Below are 18,718 nucleotides of genomic sequence, written 5' to 3' on the forward strand. Positions count from 1 at the left end.
TTAACTGATTGACAATGCACATTACATTTTTATTGAAATAGCAGTAGTTAGTAGCAAGTAAAAGTTCAGACTGTTCCTTAAAGGGAAGAAAATTTTCACCAGATTTACATGTCACTCACTCACAGCTGATTCAGATGCATTCATGAAATTAATCACTTTGTCAATCTGTTTAGGAGAATTTCTGAAAACTCTAGGTTAATCGATTTTCAAACTGTATTCAATGGACAAAACGACTTCAGGAAACAGTTGAATTGATGAGTTCACCCTTTAAATTCTTCATATTTAAGCACAAGGCTTCATTTACCATTCAGATACTGTATAGAATCATCCCCTCTCACAGTTTGTATATCCCAAACATAATAAGATATGGCTGTTACTATGAAAAAGTGACACTAAAAATGCGCCCCAGTAATACTGAGATAAATCAACTAGTTAGCTAATGAAAAAGTATTTGAGAAAAGGCTAAAAATGTTATCTACTGTCACTTTTTTGCGCTTTTCTCAATACTGATAGGTCCTCTTTAAACTTATGTAGACCTGAAATGTATGAATCTTGTCCTTTCATTTTTAGCATCTTTTGTTCATCTAAGTTTAGACTTCAACCACTTTTTGACAAAAGATTACACTTTGATGCAAAACTGCATGAAGACGCCTAAAAGTGTACAGTGCGGGATAACATTTTCCCAGTATGTCAATCAAATCAGAGTAGCAGAGTAAATGTGTGAGTATGGTGTATGCTTCGTGTGTACGGTGTGTTACACCCTCCCTGCTGTACAATTGGACTATAATTCAGGTTGTAACTCAAGAACCGTATGGTAGAAAACCAGTACAGGACGATAACAATATGCACAGTAATCTGTAAAATCTGTAAACATGTGTATTCAGTATATGCTGAAGCTGAAAATACATTTTATGGTCTTAAGATTGTAACTTCGCATTGGTGTCCCTTTCCTATTATTTGGCAGTAAGCAAGACCCCACAAGAACAATGAATGAGGTCAGCCAAAAACTACACACTTATAAGGGACTGTGGTCAAAAGGCAATTTCAGGAAGAATATAAAATTGGGAAATAGTGACCATCTTTATTGGCTGATCGAGGCCACAGATGAGTTGATTTGGGGCCAATAAGGCTTAAATCCGTCAAAAAAAGGAAATAAATAATAGTAATGTGTGTGGCCTGAGATCACTGCAGAACACACACAGGCAAAATGCTCCAAAATGCTCTAGAAGTAGATATTACATATAAACTCCAATTACACAAAGGAAACCATTTTTCCAGTTAAACAGTGTTAGGAGATTGCATATCTGTGATTTTCTTGTTTAATGCATTTTTGGAAAATCCATTTTTTTAAGCTTTTTTTCTGTTCAATTACATCAGCTTTATATTTTACAGGTCAAATATTGATGTGTTAATGTGTGAAAAATAAAACCTTTACATGGGTCGTCTGTCGTTTCTCACATGGATGTATTGGATACATTTAATATACTGTGAGAAACTACTTACTGTTTGGATTGTCTCCAATGCCGTTGCTTTTGCCGTTCCAGTACCACAATAGCAGTGTTGCATCTCTTGATCCTGAGAGGATGTAACAGTCTCCTCCAATGTAAGATTCAGATCGGGCCAAGCATGTTACCACATCCCAGTGCCCAAAAACCACCTGATTTAGTTTGCCTGCAACAATAACAGTACAACATTTACCCAATGTGAGGAAGAAACGCTCTGAAAATAAACAAACTGAATAAAACCAATTTTATCAATTATTTTACTTAACATCCTGACAACTATAACCGGATCTCTTTTCAAAACTAAAATATACATTATAATTCAACTAGAATAAAAATACCGCAGCAGTAAATTATGAATGACACTTTGTTTTTAATACTTTACTTGATCTAAAATTTCAGAAGAGTCGTCTGATTAAAAAAAAAAAGTTGTTTTTCTTAGAACAGAACATACTTTTAATTGGACACTTGTTTACCAAAAAGATTAACAAGGGGAAGTAGGACTGCTTCCCCCAAAATGTGCAGAAAGTGTCTATGAGGCCACGGTTCCACTATCAGTATTTGGTCAGTATTTTTTCTCAGGAGTGGGAGCCAAAACCAGGAGTGGGTGATAAATGCAGAATTGGTGACTTGTTTCTATTATACCTTTTCTCTGATCGTTCCTCACCTGGTTTTGGCTCCCACTCCTGAGAAAAAATACTGAACGAATACTGACCAAATACTGATAGTGGTGCCATGGCCTTAAGGCGAGGATCCCACCCTTAGGCACACTTTCTGAAACTTTCCTAAAATATATAATAAATTGGGTACAGTAGTACAGTGCAGGATTTGCAGTAAATGTTTCCACAAGAATTTGGGAAAGTTGTGAAATGTCCTATAAATGTCTGTTTTGTTCCTGATCTAAGGATCTCGGCTTTTAGTTGAGATGAATCTGTGCTGCACTTTATCTACATGCTAGTGAGGCCGGGCTGTGGAGTCGGTAGTCTGGGAAATTGAGGAATCGGTGGTTTGGCTTATCAACTCCACAGCCCTGGTTTTAACCCCTTAGTGATCACCAATACATCTATTTTACCAACCTCACATAGACAATAGGATCCTCAGACGGGTGAAAATATAATGGGCGTCAGCTGTACACCAACTGACACCCTGTTGCATCAGGCACGATTAGTTTTGGCACCGACCATGGCCATTTAACCCCTTAGATGCTGTCGTCAATAGAGACTAATTAATGCTTACATAAGAATACTAGAAGTATTTACAAACCACTCACACACACACACACAAAATAAATCCAAAATTTGTATTGCACATATTTAAAAATATACAGGATAACAAAAATAAATATAAAAATAGAGTTCAAAAACAGGAACAACAAGTAATGAAGAGAGTGGATCTAGTAAACGGCTAAGCTAGGAGTTCACATATGTTAAAGGTTGCTCCCATACATAAATGACCAATCCTGCACAATTGCCTGTATATACAGGGGCACTAATATAGTGTGCTTGAGAAAGCATCTCTTGCAAAACGCGCATCGGGTTGGCTGAGGTGGTTTCTATTCTACAATATGAGTTCGTAGTAGCAGTACTTTGTGACATGTGTATATTGGTGCCCCTGTGTCTACAGGCAATTTTGCAGGATTTGGCATTTATGTATGGAAGCAACCTTTAACATGTGAATTGCTAACCTTGCCCTTTACTAAATCCACTCCTCATTACTTGATCTTCCTCTTTTTTAACTCTATTTTTTTTAATTTTTTGTCTATCTTGTATATTTTTAAATATGTGCAATAAAAATTTTGGATAAATTTTATATATGTATGAGTGGTTTGTGAATACCTGTTGTATTCATATGTAGGCATTGATATTGAAGGAATCCATTCCACTGATTGTTTCTAAGTATCAATGGGGAGACTGGTATGAGTATGTGTCTAGCCAACAATAACATACATGTATGCTTTATGAATATTTTTTATCCATAGTGACTATGGCATCTAGATGGTTAGACTGTGGGGGCTCCCTCTTCAACCCCATCGGCACCCTGAAATCATGATTGTGTGGTCCAGATGGTTGCCACGGCAATTCACTGACAAATAACGGCCTTAGAGCTGCCATAGCAACCTGTTCAGAAAATAGCAACATTTAGGTGTCAAAAATTAATTTTTTCATTCCTGTCATACCACTTTGCATTTATTCCTGAAAAGTGCCCGACGGGTTAAAAAACGACTTAATAGTTTTGAATATGTTGAGGGTGCTGGTTTTAAAATGGTATCACTTTCAGGCATTCTCCAATATATAGGATCCCCAAAGTATATAAAGTTATAAATAAGTGCAGAAAATCTTGACATAAATTTACCATTAACATAGTAAAATGAGTCATGAAAAAACAATCTTAAAATTACTGGGATATGTTGAAAAAATCCAGAGCTATTACCACAGAAAGTGACACTTTTTTTTTTACTGTACCACTGCAATAAAAAAAAATAAAAAATTAAAAGACATAAAATTACCCCACAGTTTTTCCTCATTGAAAATAAAGAAATAAAAAGAAAGATGTGGCCGCTACCCGATCACCTCTACTGAACCAGGATGTCATCCCGTGATGGCAGTGACAGTAGCTATGGCAAGTCACCGCTGCGCCGCCCCTTGATGACATGTTGTTCCAGGAGAATGATTGACTCTGCAGGGAAGCGAGTGCAGCCCCAGCCTCCTGTGACATCCCAATTGAGACTCCTCTCAAATGAAATGTCACAGTAAGTAAAGAAACACATATAGGAAATAGCAGGAGAGAGAGAAGTGGAGGGCATTTAATAATGACACTAATTATAAAAGTGGTTAGGGCTTAAAGACAGGAATTTATAAATGTCTTAATAGGTATCGGACCACCCCTTTAATCTGAGAAGTTTGTTTTTTTTAATGTGTACTCCCCTTTAACCCCTTAAGCCCCGCGGGTGGTTTGCACGTTAATGACCGGGCCAATTTTTACAATTCTGACCACTGTCACTTTATGAGGTAATTACTCTCGAACGCTTCAACGGATCCCCCTGATTCTGAGATTGTTTTTTCGTGACATATTGTACTTCATGATTGTGGAAAAATTTCTTCGATATCACTTGCGTTTATTTGTGAAAAAAACGGAAATTTGGCGAAAATTTTGAAAATTTTGCAATTTTCAAAATTTGAATTTTTAAGCCCTGAAATCAGAGCGATATGTCACACAAAAGAGTTAATAAATAACATTTCCCACATGTCTACTTTACATCAGCACAATTTTGGAACCAAAATTTTTTTTTGTTAGGGAGCTATAAGGGTTAAAAGTTGACCAGCGATTTCTCATTTTTCCAACAAAATTTACAAAACCATTTTTTTAGGGACCACATCACATTTGAAGTCACTTTGAGGGGTCTTTATGACAGAAAATACCCAAAAGTGACACCATTCTAAAAACTGCACCCCTCAAGGTGCTCAAAACCACATTCAAGAACTTTATTAACCCTTCAGGTGCTTCACAGGAATTTTTTGAATGTGGAAGAAAAAAATGAACATTTAACTTTTTTCACAAAAATGTTAATTTAGACCCAATTTTTTTTATTTTCACAGGGGTAACAAGAAAAAATGGACCCCAAAATTTGTTGTGCAATTTCCCCTGGGCACGCAGATACCCAATATTTGGGGAAAAAATACTGTTTGGGCGCACGGCAGGGCTCGGAAGGGAAGGAGCGCTATTTGACTTTTTGATTGTAAAATTTGCTTGAATAATTAGCGGACGCCATGTTGTGTTTGGAGAGCCCATGTGTGCCCAAACTTTGGAGCTCCCCCACAAGTGACCCCATTTTGGAAACTAGACCCCCCAAGGCACCTTTCTAGATGCATAGTGAGCACTTGGAACCCCCAGGTGCTTCACAAATTGATTCGTAACAATGAAAAAGTGAAAAAAAAAAACACTTTTTCATTTTTATGAATCAATTTGTGAAGCACCTGAGTGTTCCAAGTGCTCACAATGCATCTAGATAGGTGTCTTGGGGGGTCTAGTTTCCAAAATGGGGTCACTTGTGGGGGAGCTCCAATGTTTGGGCACACAGCGGCTCTCCAAACGCAACATGGTGTCGCTAACAATTTGAGCCGATTTTCCGTTAAATTTGTTAGAGGACACCATGTTGCATTTAGAGAGTCCCTGTGTGCCCAAACATTGGAGCTCCCCCACAAGTGACGCCATTTTGGAAACTAGACCCCCCAAGGCACCTATCTAGATGCATAGTGAACACTTGGAACCCCCAGGTGCTTCACAAATTGATTCGTAACAATGAAAAAGTGAAAAAAAAAACACTTTTTCATTTGTATGAATCAATTTGTGAAGCACCTGAGGGTTCCAAGTGCTCACTATGCATCTAGATAGGTGCCTTGGGTGGTCTAGTTTCCAAAATGGGGTCACTTGTGGGGGAGCTCCAATATTTGGGCACACAGCGGCTCTCTAAATGCAACATGGTGTCCGCTAACAAATTTAACGCAAAATTGGCTCAAATTGTTAGCGACACCATGTTGCGTTTGGAGAGCTGCTGTGTGCCCAAACATTGGAGCTCCCCCACAAGTGACCCCATTTTGGAAACTAGACCCCCCAAGGCACCTATCTAGATGCATAGTGAGCACTTGGAACCCCCAGGTGCTTCACAAATTGATTCGTAACAATGAAAAAGTGAAAAAAAAAACACTTTTTCATTTTTATGAATCAATTTGTGAAGCACCTGGGGGTTCCAACTGCTCACTATGCATCTAGATAGGTGCCTTGGGGGGTCTAGTTTCCAAAATGGGGTCACTTGTGGGAGAGCTCCAATGTTTGGGCACACAGGGACTCTCTAAATGCAACATGGTGTCCGCTAACAAATTTAACGCAAAATTGGCTCAAATTGTTAGCGACACCATGTTGCGTTTGGAGAGCTGCTGTGTGCCCAAACATTGGAGCTCCCCCACAAGTGACCCCATTTTGGAAACTAGACCCCCCAAGGCACCTATCTAGATGCATAGTGAGCACTTGGAACCCCCAGGTGCTTCACAAATTGATTCGTAACAATGAAAAAGTGAAAAAAAAAACACTTTTTCATTTTTATGAATCAATTTGTGAAGCACCTGGGGGTTCCAACTGCTCACTATGCATCTAGATAGGTGCCTTGGGGGGTCTAGTTTCCAAAATGGGGTCACTTGTGGGAGAGCTCCAATGTTTGGGCACACAGGGACTCTCTAAATGCAACATGGTATCCGCTAACAAATTGAATGGAAAATCGGCTCAAATTGTTAGCGGACACCACATTGCGTTTGGAGAGCTTCTCTGTGTCCAAACTTTGGAGCTCCCCCACAAGTGACCCCATTTTGGAAACTAGACCCCCCAAGGCACCTTTCTAGATGCATAGTGAGCACTTGGAACCCCCAGGTGCTTCACAAATTGATTCGTAATAATGAAAAAGTGAAAAAAAAAACACTTTTTCATTTTTACGAATCAATTTGTGAAGCACCTAGGGGTTCCAAGTGCTCACTATGCATCTAGATAGGTGCCTTGGGGGGTCTAGTTTCCAAAATGGGGTCATTTGTGGGGGAGCTCCAATGTTTGGGCACACAGGGACTCTCTAAATGCAACATGGTATCCGCTAACAAATTGAATGGAAAATCGGCTCAAATTGTTAGCGGACACCACATTGCGTTTGGAGAGCTTCTCTGTGCCCAAACTTTGGAGCTCCCCCACAAGTGACCCCATTTTGGAAACTAGACCCCCCAAGGCACCTTTCTAGATGCATAGTGAGCACTTGGAACCCCCAGGTGCTTCACAAATTGATTCATAAAAATGAAAAAGTGTTTTTTTTTTCACTTTTTCATTTTTACGAATCAATTTGTGAAGCACCTGGGGGTTCCAAGTGCTCACTATGCATCTAGAAAGGTGCCTTGGGGGGTCTAGTTTCCAAAATGGGGTCACTTGTGGGGGAGCTCCAAAGTTTGGGCACAGAGGGGCTCTCCAAACGCAATGTGGTGTCCGCTAACAATTTGAGCCGATTTTCCATTCAATTTGTTAGCGGATACCATGTTGCATTTAGAGAGTCCCTGTGTGCCCAAACATTGGAGCTCCCCCACAAGTGACCCCATTTTGGAAACTAGACCCCCCAAGGCACCTATCTAGATTCATAGTGAGCACTTGGAACCCCAGGTGCTTCACAAATTGATTCATAAAAATGAAAAAGTGTTTTTTTTTTCACTTTTTCATTTTTACGAATCAATTTGTGAAGCACCTGGGGGTTCCAAGTGCTCACTATGCATCTAGAAAGGTGCCTTGGGGGGTCTAGTTTCCAAAATGGGGTCACTTGTGGGGGAGCTCCAAAGTTTGGGCACAGAGGGGCTCTCCAAACGCAATGTGGTGTCCGCTAACAATTTGAGCCGATTTTCCATTCAATTTGTTAGCGGATACCATGTTGCATTTAGAGAGTCCCTGTGTGCCCAAACATTGGAGCTCCCCCACAAGTGACCCCATTTTGGAAACTAGACCCCCCAAGGCACCTATCTAGATTCATAGTGAGCACTTGGAACCCCAGGTGCTTCACAAATTGATTCATAAAAATGAAAAAGTGTTTTATTTTCACTTTTTCATTTTTACGAATCAATTTGTGAAGCACCTGGGGGTTCTAAGTGCTCACTATGCATCTAGATAGGTGCCTTGGGGGGTCTAGTTTCCAAAATGGGGTCACTTGTGGGGGAGCTCCAATGTTTGGACACACAGGGGCTCTCCAAACGCAACATGGCGTCCGCTAACAATTTGAGCCGATTTTCCATTCAATTTGTTAGCGGACACCATGTCGCGTTTGGAGAGCCCGTGATGTGCCTAAACAGTGGAGCTCCCCCACAAGTGTCCCCATTTTGGAAACTATACCCCTCAAAGATTTTATTAAGGTGTATAGTGAACATTTTGAACCCAGAGGTACGGCACATTATTTGTTTACATTAGGTAATCATATTGAATAAGTTTTCATTATTCTTGAGCGCAAGTGCTCGCTACTTGAGTTTGCATCGGGTACTCAGGTATGCACCATGTACAGCGTGTGCTCGAGTGACATGCTCGAGTCCCTGCTCCGCATGTTTCACGGTTATTAGACACCCAAAAAAAAACATGCGGGGATCGCTCGTGCATGGCAGGCAATCCCCGTAAAGTTTTTTGGCCGCGAAGCATATGGGGCAGAGACTCGAGCATGTCACTCAAATACCCACGATACTAAATGCATACCAGAGCACCCGATGCAAACTCAAGTAGCGAGCACTTGCTCTCAACACTAGTCGCCATATCGTCATCTTTTTTTCTTACTTTTGAAAAAAATCCCAACCCCAGCCCTAACCCTAGCACAACCCTAGCCCCAGCACAACCCTAGCCCCAGCACAACCCTAGCCCCAGCACAACCCTAGCCCCAGCACAACCCTAGCCCCAGCACAACCCTAGCCCCAAACCCAGCCCTAACCCTAGCCCAATCCTAACTCAAGAGTTTATTTTTGACGCCGTTCCTTGTGCGGTATAAGTGATTAGACGACTTTATTCTTCGGGTCGGTGTGATTACAGCAATGCCAGAATCATATGGGGTTTTTATGACTGACAGCTGTCACACACTAAAAGACGCATTTTTTGTAAAATCTAGTTTTTGCATCGCCATATTTTGAGAGCTATAATTTTTCCAGATTTTGGCAGACAGTCATGTGACGGCTCGTTTTTTGCGGGATGACTTGACGTTGTTATTGGTGCCATTTTCAGGCACGTGACATTTTTTGATCGCTTTCTATTCCGATTTTTGGGAGGCAGAATAAACAAAAACCAACAATTCAGGAATTGTTTTTTTTTTTTTTTTTTATTCTGTTCCGCGTGTGGTAAAATTGATGAGGCAGCTTTACTCTTCGGGTCAGTACGTTTACAGCGGTACCACATTTGTATCATTTTTCTATGTTTTGGCGCTTATACACAATAAAAGCTATTTTATAGAAAAAAATATTTTTTAGTATCGCTTTATTCTGAGAGCTATAACTTTTTTATTTTTCGGCTGATGGAGCTATATGGCGGCTTGTTTTTTGCGGGACGAGATGACGTTTTCAGCGGTATCATTTTTATTTATATGCGTCTTTTTGATCGCGTGTTATTCCACTTTTTGTTTGGCGGTATGGTGATAAAGCATTGTTTTTTGCTTGTTTTTTTTTTTTTTTTTTTTACCGTGTTCACTGAAGGGGTTAACTAGTGGGACAGTTTTATAGGTCAGGTTGTTCCGGACGCGGCGATACCAAATATGTGTACTTTTATTGTTTTTTTTTAATTTTTTTTATAATAATATTTATTGATGGGTACATTATATTTTTATTTTTGGTGTATTATTTTTTTTATTTTTTTATAATATTTTTGCACTTTTTTTTTTTTTTTTTTTTTCCACTTTCACACAGTTTATACACTTTATTACTTTGTCCCACTCTGGGACTTTCACTTTTTTTTTTCTGATCGCCTGCATGGCACAGGAATGGAGCACCATCCCTATGCCATGAAGGCTGTCAGAAGTGCACAGTGTGAAGATTGCTTGGAGATGCACTGCGCATGTCCAAGCAATCTTCCTGCTCTCTGGTGACCCGGATGTTGTCATGACGACATCGGGTCGTCATGGCAACACCCGGGAAGCCTTTGCAGACTGCGCTGGAAGCCGGAAGAGGAGGTGAGTATCGCCGATCACCTCCCCTTGCCCCCGCAATGCCGCGATCGACTTCGATCGACTTCGATCGCAGCATCGCGGGGGTTAATGTGCTGGGAGCGGTGCGTGACCGCTCCCTGCACATAGTACCGGGTGTCAGCTGTGACAATCAGCTGACACCCGGCGGCGATCGCGCCCGCACAGCCTGTGTGCGGGCGCGATCGCGATGACGTACTAATACGGGTCTGGCTCTTAAGTCCCAGGGCACAGACGCGTATTAGTACGTCAGATGTTATTAAGGGGTTAAAGTTGACCGTGTATGTTATTAGGTCACTAAAATACTAGCTGCCAAAAATGATACAGTGGGGGAAATAAGTATTTGATCCCTTGCTGTTTTTGTAAGTTTGCCCACTGACACAGACATGAACAGTCTATAATTTTAAGGGTAGGTTAATGTTAACATTGAGAGATAGAATATCCAAAAAAAAAAATCAAGAACATCACATTGTATAAATTAGATACATTTTTTTGCATTTTGCAGTGAGAAATAAGTATTTGATCCCTCTGGAAAACAACACTGGCAAAACCCTTGTTGGCAAGCACAGTAGTCAGACGTTTTTTGTAGTTGATGGTGAGTGTTGCGCACATGTAAGGAGGAATTTTGGTCCATTCCTCTTTGCAGATCATCTCTAAATCATTCAGATTTTGAGGCTGTCGCTTGGCAACTCAGAGCTTCAACTTCCTCCATAAGTTTTCTATGGGATTAAGGTCTGGAGACTGGCTAGGCCACTCCATGACCTTACTGTGCTTTTTTTTGAGCCACTCCTTTGTTGCCTTGGCTGTATGTTTTGGGTCACTGTCTTGCTGGAAGACCCAGCCACGACCCATCTTCAATGCTCTTACTGAGGGAAGGAGGTTGTTGGCCAAAATCTCGCGATACATGACCACATCCATCTTCCCTTCAGTACGGTGCAGTCGTCATGTCCCCTTTGCAGAAAAGTACCCCCAAAATTATAATGTGTTACCAATGGTTTTCTTGGTGACTGTGATCCCAGCTGCCTGGAGACTATTAACAAGCTCCCCCCAGTGTAGTTTTAGGCCGATCTCTCACCTTCCTCATGATCAAGGATACCCCACGAGGTAAGATTTTGCATGGTGCCCCAGATCGATGTCAATTGGCAGTCATTTTGTATTTCTTCCATTTTCTTACTATTGCACCAACAGTTGTCTCCTTCTCACCCAGCGTCTTATTTATGGTTTTGTAGCCCATTTCAGCTTTGTGCAGGTTTATGATCTTATCCCTGACATCCTTAGAAAGCTCTTTGGTCTTGCCCATGTTGTAGAGGTTAGTCTGACTGATTAATTGTGTCTGTGGACAGGAGTCTTTTATACAGGTGACTATGTAAGACAGCTGTCTTTAATGCAGGTAACGAGTTGATTAGGAGCGTCTAACTGGTCTGTAGGAGCCAGAACTCATAATGGTTTGTAGGGGATCAAATACTTATTTCTCACTGCAAAATGCAAAAAAAATTATCTAATTTATACAATGTGATTTTCTTGATTTTTTTGGGGGATATTCCATCTCTCAATGTTAAAATTAACCTACCCTTAAAATTATAGACTGCTCATGTCTGTCAGTGGGCAAACGTACAAAAACAGCAAGGGATCAAATAGTTATTTCCCCCATTGTATATCGCCGTTTTTGGCATTATAGTAAAGTAACACTTATTTGCAACATTTTACTAAACTATAAATATTTTTAAATAATAGACAGACAAGAGACAAAAGGTTTAAAGCAGCACTAGTATATTATTACCCTGTGGGCAGACTGGGGATAGACTGATCACATGCAATCCTGAAAAATAGATCCACAAAACAGGGCAGCACTCTAGATACCCAAGTACATTAGGGCCTAATAGCCCATACTGTGATTAATAGATATTTTTTTGGTAGAAAATAATAATTTTTATTTCTATAGCGCCAACATATTCCGCAGCATTTTACAACTCAGAGATTAATACAATAAAAATAAGGCTAAACTACTAGATTAGAAAAAAAATACATTAAGAAATATTAAACAAAATACATAAAAAGTAAACAAGTTAAACATTTGCTTTTAATGAATGTGCCTTAGCTATTAGCCCGGTTTGTATTTTGTATTAAGAGGTGTCCTTGATAAAAGAACAGAAATATTGCATTAGCTCAAAACAACAGTATTTCCCTTTTTTGACAGAACACATTTTCTAGTTATTCAATTTTATTTGACAGCCCTGTTGCAAATAAAAAAGAAATAAAGGAGAAAAAGAAAAACAGACACAGGCCCTTAGCACTGCTGGATGTAAAAGGCCGCCTGAAAATAATTCCCACTGCCAGAAGAGGGTTTATGATGCCTTTTCTGTATTGGTTCTACTTAGAAAAAAAATGATTTACGCCACAAGAATTTCCTGTTACAAGAATAAAAACAAAACAAGGAATGCTAAAAAAGTAAAGGGCCCCTTTATTCAGAAGTGATAGAATATAATTGAGTAGAACACTTATTGTGCTGCGCTGCTATACATTACATGGCTTGTGCACGTGTTTGCCCTGCTGCCCGGGCTCAAACAGCAAAAAAGCAAAAGGTATTTTCCCAATTTAAGTGATCTCTGAAGATGCGAGCACGCCTGTCACAAGATGACTAAAGTGTGTATGGCTCCAACTAAACTGGACGGAAGATAAAAAAAAAAAACTCTGGGAATTTTAAAAGAACTGGAGCCATTAAACAGTCAGAAACACACGGTAGAGTTTCTTCTCTAACAGCTTTCACAGACGTGTTAATCCCATGTCCCACATGTCAAGAGAAATACTGTGAAACCCTTCAACTGTACATGTGCAAGGCAAAAAAAAAGTGCATTTAGCAAGTTAAGAAGCATACGCCTCAGAAATGTGTCATTTACGAGGGGGGTTTGAGTACAAAAATGTGCTGTAAAATGGGTTAGGAGCAGTGTCAAAAATCCACAAAAATGAAATATGTCTACACAGTAAACTTTACACAGGTACAACCCCCCCCCCCCCCATCCTATTATGAAATCCTGCATTAATAATGTATTCATGGTTTTTATTTATTAAGCAGTAAAATAAGAACGATATCAGATGTGCTATAGTAGATCATAGACCGCTAGATAAATAGATAGAAATACTGACATGAACAGTACACAGATAAAAATATACACACATTTACTTTGATAAGTGGTGCCTTAATCGCCGAGTATAGGAAAAAATATCTAAAAACATATAAACAAGCACATAAATTATATTATATAGCCTTTAAATAATACATATATATGTATATATATATGTGCACAATCTATGAATATCATATACATAGTATGTATAATATGTCAGATAGTCATTCATTCAAGCATATACACATTTTGAAAAGTAGAACGTACCTGTGTCAGTGGAGTACACGCGGAAACTTTTGTCCCAAAAGCCACACACTATAATGAAGCGATTGTCGGCTGTGATCACAAAGCACTGAGAATGGACCTGGATGCTTTGGTCTAGGAGGTCTGATATTTGCCGTCTGTGCATTCCAGTGTTGTTGGCTACAAGGATACAGAAAACACATCTTCACAAGTTATTATTGCTGCTTACCATTTTTCTTTCCACTGTACTTTTCTTCTAAATGGACTGTGAATTGGCAAAGCTAAAAGAAAACTACGGTAATCTCCAACACTTGACCAGCTTAACAGACAGAATCAAACAGTTCATCCAGTAACTTCAGCCTCTTTAGCTATAAAAGCCCAGCAACAGATATCAGCCCTAATTACGCTGATAAAGAGTGAGTTATTTGCTTGGCTTGTCTTGTAACTACATGATCTGGGCCTTGCTAGATGGAGCTGCAGCACATTACTAATAAATATATAGCAGGAAGAGGAGAGAAACGGCTCCAATGAAAGTCAGAGATTGTAACAGAAGACACTTCTAATCCTTCCTCTACATTAAATTCCATTCGCCTTCCAAACCAAGCGATTGGTAATAAAACACACTCTGAAAAACAGCTACTTTTACTTGGCCGAGGTTTGCCGACATGTCTCTCATGAGCAATCTTTGGACGGCTTGAAATTTATTGCTAAACAAGGCTAAACCATGTGCAAAAACAAGCAAAACAGGGAGAATACGATAAAGCCGAGCTTTAGAAGACCAAAAACGTTCTTTCTTCTTAAGCAATCATAATGTTTAAAAATGAAACATGGGACTTGTAAATGACGTCTGGCTGGAGAGTCTGGTGACCGAGAAATGATTTTTAGTAACACTACAACGGATTCCCACCGGAAGCAAGTACAGTCAAAAACTAATACATCCGGCTTTAGATTTTTTTTTTTTTTTTTTAATTGCTATATAGTAAAAAAAAGGCTTTGGAATACTTGAGGATCTGATTTTCTGTTCACCTCTGCATCTGGTCTACAAAATTTACTAACTTATTAAGAATTTACCAGATATGCTAATGGTACTTTTCATTTAACTCCTTTCTCATATAGAAATGTAATGCATTAATCTTTTTAGACTACGACTAGAGAAAAACATCCATTCTAGTCCAAGTTTACATATTAATTTTGGCAGTCAATAGGTTCTGATAGCGGGTTATCGCCTAGAAAAAAAAAAAAAAAAAAGAAGATGCTCGATTCCCCATCATCTGACATTGGGGCACAGTCAGTATGCCATCTTCAGTCAGATCTCCAACAAAAATCAAATGAATACAGGTATTTTTAAAGATCGATGTGGCAATAAGAAAGGGAAAAAAAATACAGTTCCCAATATACTCAATGAATGATCAATTCTGCCTCCAAACACAGAGTTTACAATTATTTTTCCAGCATATCTCCTCCACAGGAAATGTGATAACTTGGAGATTGGTGAAGGTCAGACCGCTGAAACCCAAAACAATTGGCAGCATGGGGAAATTTTATCCCGGATAGAATGAAGCAACAATAGGGCTGCGGAGTGATGCACTCAGATTTTTCCAGAAGCCCCATAGAGAATTCCAAGAGGTCCGGGGACACCAACTGATCAGCATGTTTTGACCCATTCTACAGATAGGTGATTTGTTTTCATTGGACAACACCCTTTAAGTTGGCATAAAAAGTACGATATTTACATTCTGAGGGAAGACGCACTTATTCTTTATGGTCAACAACAACATGTATAATTTATAATACAATACATCAGCTAAGATTTTACTGGAAATATTAAGTCTGAATTATTAAAGAAACACTCCCACTTACTTTTTATTCATTAAATGTGTGTATATGTTAATGTAATGTAGTTTCAGTATATTGATATACTCACCGCTGATTTTTCCGGCATCTAGCGCTGTTCTTTTCTGTTCCTCAGTGACATCACTGCAATTGCGACTAGCTGGCTCACCCTATGAATGAGCCGGAAGTCTCCATTACAATGTAAGCCTATGGAGCCTCGCTCAGATGGCCAAGTCTGTAGAGCGGTGACATCACTGACCAAGAACGGCGCTGGACACCAGAGAGAGCAGCAGTAGGTGACCATATTAATATACTCACACAACATAACATACACACACAACACACATTTAATGAATAAAAAAAAGGTAGTGGGAGTGCTTCTTTAAATAGGGCTAACTCCACCAAAACTTTAGTAAATATGGCACATGAAGCAATGCAATTAATTCCCATGGCAGAGAACCTATCAAGATCATGACTGTTTTCAATGCAATTTTAAAAATGCTAAACTAAAGCACAATGTCCTTAAAGGGGTTGTCCCGTTTCATACATTAGCCCATGGTCTCAGTGAGGTATAAAATATACTGTTCTTTTACTGACCGTACTAAGGTCCAATGCTGCATCTTACCGGTGCTCTGGCATTTGTTGATCAGCTGCAGTGGCGACATCTTGTCAACACTGCTGCGGCTAATCATGAGCTAAGAAGCTTGTGCTCTTTGCAGAAGCCCTGTTGCCTCTCTTGATGTGTCAATTTTTAGTAAATAATTGTATTCTCCTAGTAATAACAATTTTGAAACATTTAAGAAATTGGGTCATCATGTATAAATTGACAACTGGATGATAATAATAGGGGTGGAGGGAACCTATACAATCTAACACTGTAAAATCAGTGCTGGCGGTTCCAGGTTGTATAAGGACACAATGAGAACAGGAACGCATTTCTTAATTTCTAAGAGAATTAGCAAAGGAACTGCATAATGTAGCTTTAAAAGAAAAAATGTATTTTAGCAGACAAGTCAAGACTAGCGACGGGTCCTCTATGGATACAGAAACTATCAAGAAAAAAAATGCAACAATACCATACATAGTCTTCCCTAATATACAACACTATTTCATTTCATGTGCTACAACCTTAAAATGTTTGCAATGTAAAAAAATCTTGCCGAAATAACTTTCAGGTTGACGTTATTAGCTGCGGTTTTGATGCCTTGCGAATAATAAGGACTGTTGTGCTTCTTTACGAGGCAATAATGTGTTCCTCTTGTGGGTAAACAAGTCGGTATTGTAGTTTATTCCAGCCGGGATTTGGATTACAGCTCTGAGAATCTGAGCGACAGCATTACGACTGCCTTACCATACAGCTTGTTGGTGTTTGTTCCCTTCTAAGCTTTCAAAAACTATAATTTGTAAACCGCTATAATCGCACAAGAACTATTGAAAAAGAGAAAGGAACATTTCTGCTTCAATAATAAAAAAGTCAGTCTTAACCCATTAATGTTTTGTATTGTATTAATAGTAAAAAGTCATTTTTAAGTAGGCTTTTCCATCTTTATAGTTAGTGTGTTTAAAAATGCCCTATTATATTGTAAAATGGCTTGCAACCTTCAAAGGGCAGGAAACTTCTAATAAGCACGACAAAATAAATCCAAACCTTTCTCTCTATCAGCTCCTGGTTTTGGCAACTTTCTTGAGGAGGCCATGAACAATGCAAAATATGATAAAGCCTACTACTCATTGTCTAAGGATACATGGCCCAGGAGCTCATCGGTGATGTTCTTTGACGATTGTATGTTACCAGTGTGACTGTTTCTATTACTTTAAAAGATATCAGATAAAGGTTTGGCAATGTAAACAGCTTTGTAGTGTGGGATCTCAACAGTGCAGAAAAGATGGCATTAAAAAAAAACTATTGTTTCTCCTCTTCTCGGCCTTTTACATGATCATTGCCCATAATGAACGGTGATCAATGCTAGCGATTTGGATTTGCATAAGTTTAACAACAATTACATGGTGCAATTATCATTTGTAAGAAAACCTTTACATTATCGTTGAGAAAATTGTGTTGATCACAATTTAGTATTTTTATGCAGACATAAGATTTTTGGTGATCATTGCTCTATGTGAACAGCTCTTACATTTAGCTCACTTTCACTAGTTTTCATCAGTTTACTTTTGAATCATAAAATGCAAATATATATATATATATATATATATATATATATATATATATATATATATATATATATATATCTACAATGAAAAAAAAGCACTATGTGCAATAATTACATAATAACATAGCACTTTATTTTAGACGAAAATGATGAAATGTCATTGAATCATGATGGAATTTTTCTATATCATGTCTAACACCACATTAAGTCAACATACTATGTTATATTATGTATGTAGGACTATTTATATTGAATTTTTGTAAATTGTCTTATGAACTTGTTATGCAAATTTGTCTCTATAAGGCTATGTGCCCACGATGCAGAAATGAAGCAGAAAATTTCTGCAGCATTTCTGCATCTCCCTGGCAGAAAAAACGCATGCAGATTGTGCATGCGTTTTTCCTGCAGAATACATGCGGATCCACATGTGGATTCACATGCGTTTCCGCATGCAGATTGACAAGCACTTTCCAGGCGATAGCATCACTTGGAAAGTGCTTGACAACTAGGTCACACTGAATAAATCCATGCAAACAGCATAGATTTATACAGTGTGAACCGTAAAAATTAAAACAAATAAAGCTATACTCACCCCCGAGGCCCCGGCGTGGCTGCAACGCTGCTTCCTGGCTGGTTCAAGGCTGCCGGCATATCGCGAGACAGAGCGGTGAAGGGCCTGCGGTCACATGACTGTGACGTCACCGCAGGTCCTCAAGCGATGCCGGCATTCAGAGAGAAGCCGCCGGACAGGTGAATATAAACTTTGTTATTTTATTCTTTTTTTACAGGTACAATGGTACCCAGGTCTGGATGAGAGTCTCCTCTCCTCCAGAACTGGGTACCATCCGCACATAGAGACGCATAGAAGCCGCTTGTAAAAATGTACAGTCGCGGTTTCTATGCGTCTCAATGCAAGTCGATGGCGGGAGTTCCGCTGCGCTTCCGCAAAATTAAATGACATGCTGCGGATTTTTGTACGCAGCATAAACGCTGCGGAAAAATCTGCAGCATGTGCATAGAACATGCGGAATCCCCTTGGGGACCATGGGGTGCGGATTACCTAGCGTTTCACAAGCGTTTATGCTGCGGAAATTCCGCAGCATAAACGCTTGAAAAACGCTACGTGGG

At 39.3% G+C, this 18,718-nt stretch overlaps 1 protein-coding gene across 3 annotated transcripts in view; it reads right to left on the reverse strand.

Moving 5' to 3' along the window:
- LRBA (LPS responsive beige-like anchor protein) overlaps positions 1-18,718 on the reverse strand; it is a 646,348-nt gene that overhangs the window by 50,335 nt on the left and 577,295 nt on the right. For all 3 annotated transcript variants that reach the window (XM_073642521.1, XM_073642520.1, XM_073642519.1), the window contains exons 51-52: positions 13,614-13,769; positions 1,504-1,671 (exon numbers count right to left, since the gene is read on the reverse strand). In XM_073642521.1, the coding sequence (XP_073498622.1) occupies positions 1,504-1,671; positions 13,614-13,769 (324 nt within the window). The remainder of the gene's footprint in view (positions 1-1,503; positions 1,672-13,613; positions 13,770-18,718) is intronic.

This window comes from Phyllobates terribilis, unplaced genomic scaffold (assembly GCF_046119375.1).
Source record: "Phyllobates terribilis strain yellow unplaced genomic scaffold, ASM4611937v1 Scaffold_1__5_contigs__length_1240528914, whole genome shotgun sequence".
In the NCBI taxonomy this organism is placed as follows: Eukaryota; Metazoa; Chordata; class Amphibia; order Anura; family Dendrobatidae; genus Phyllobates; species Phyllobates terribilis.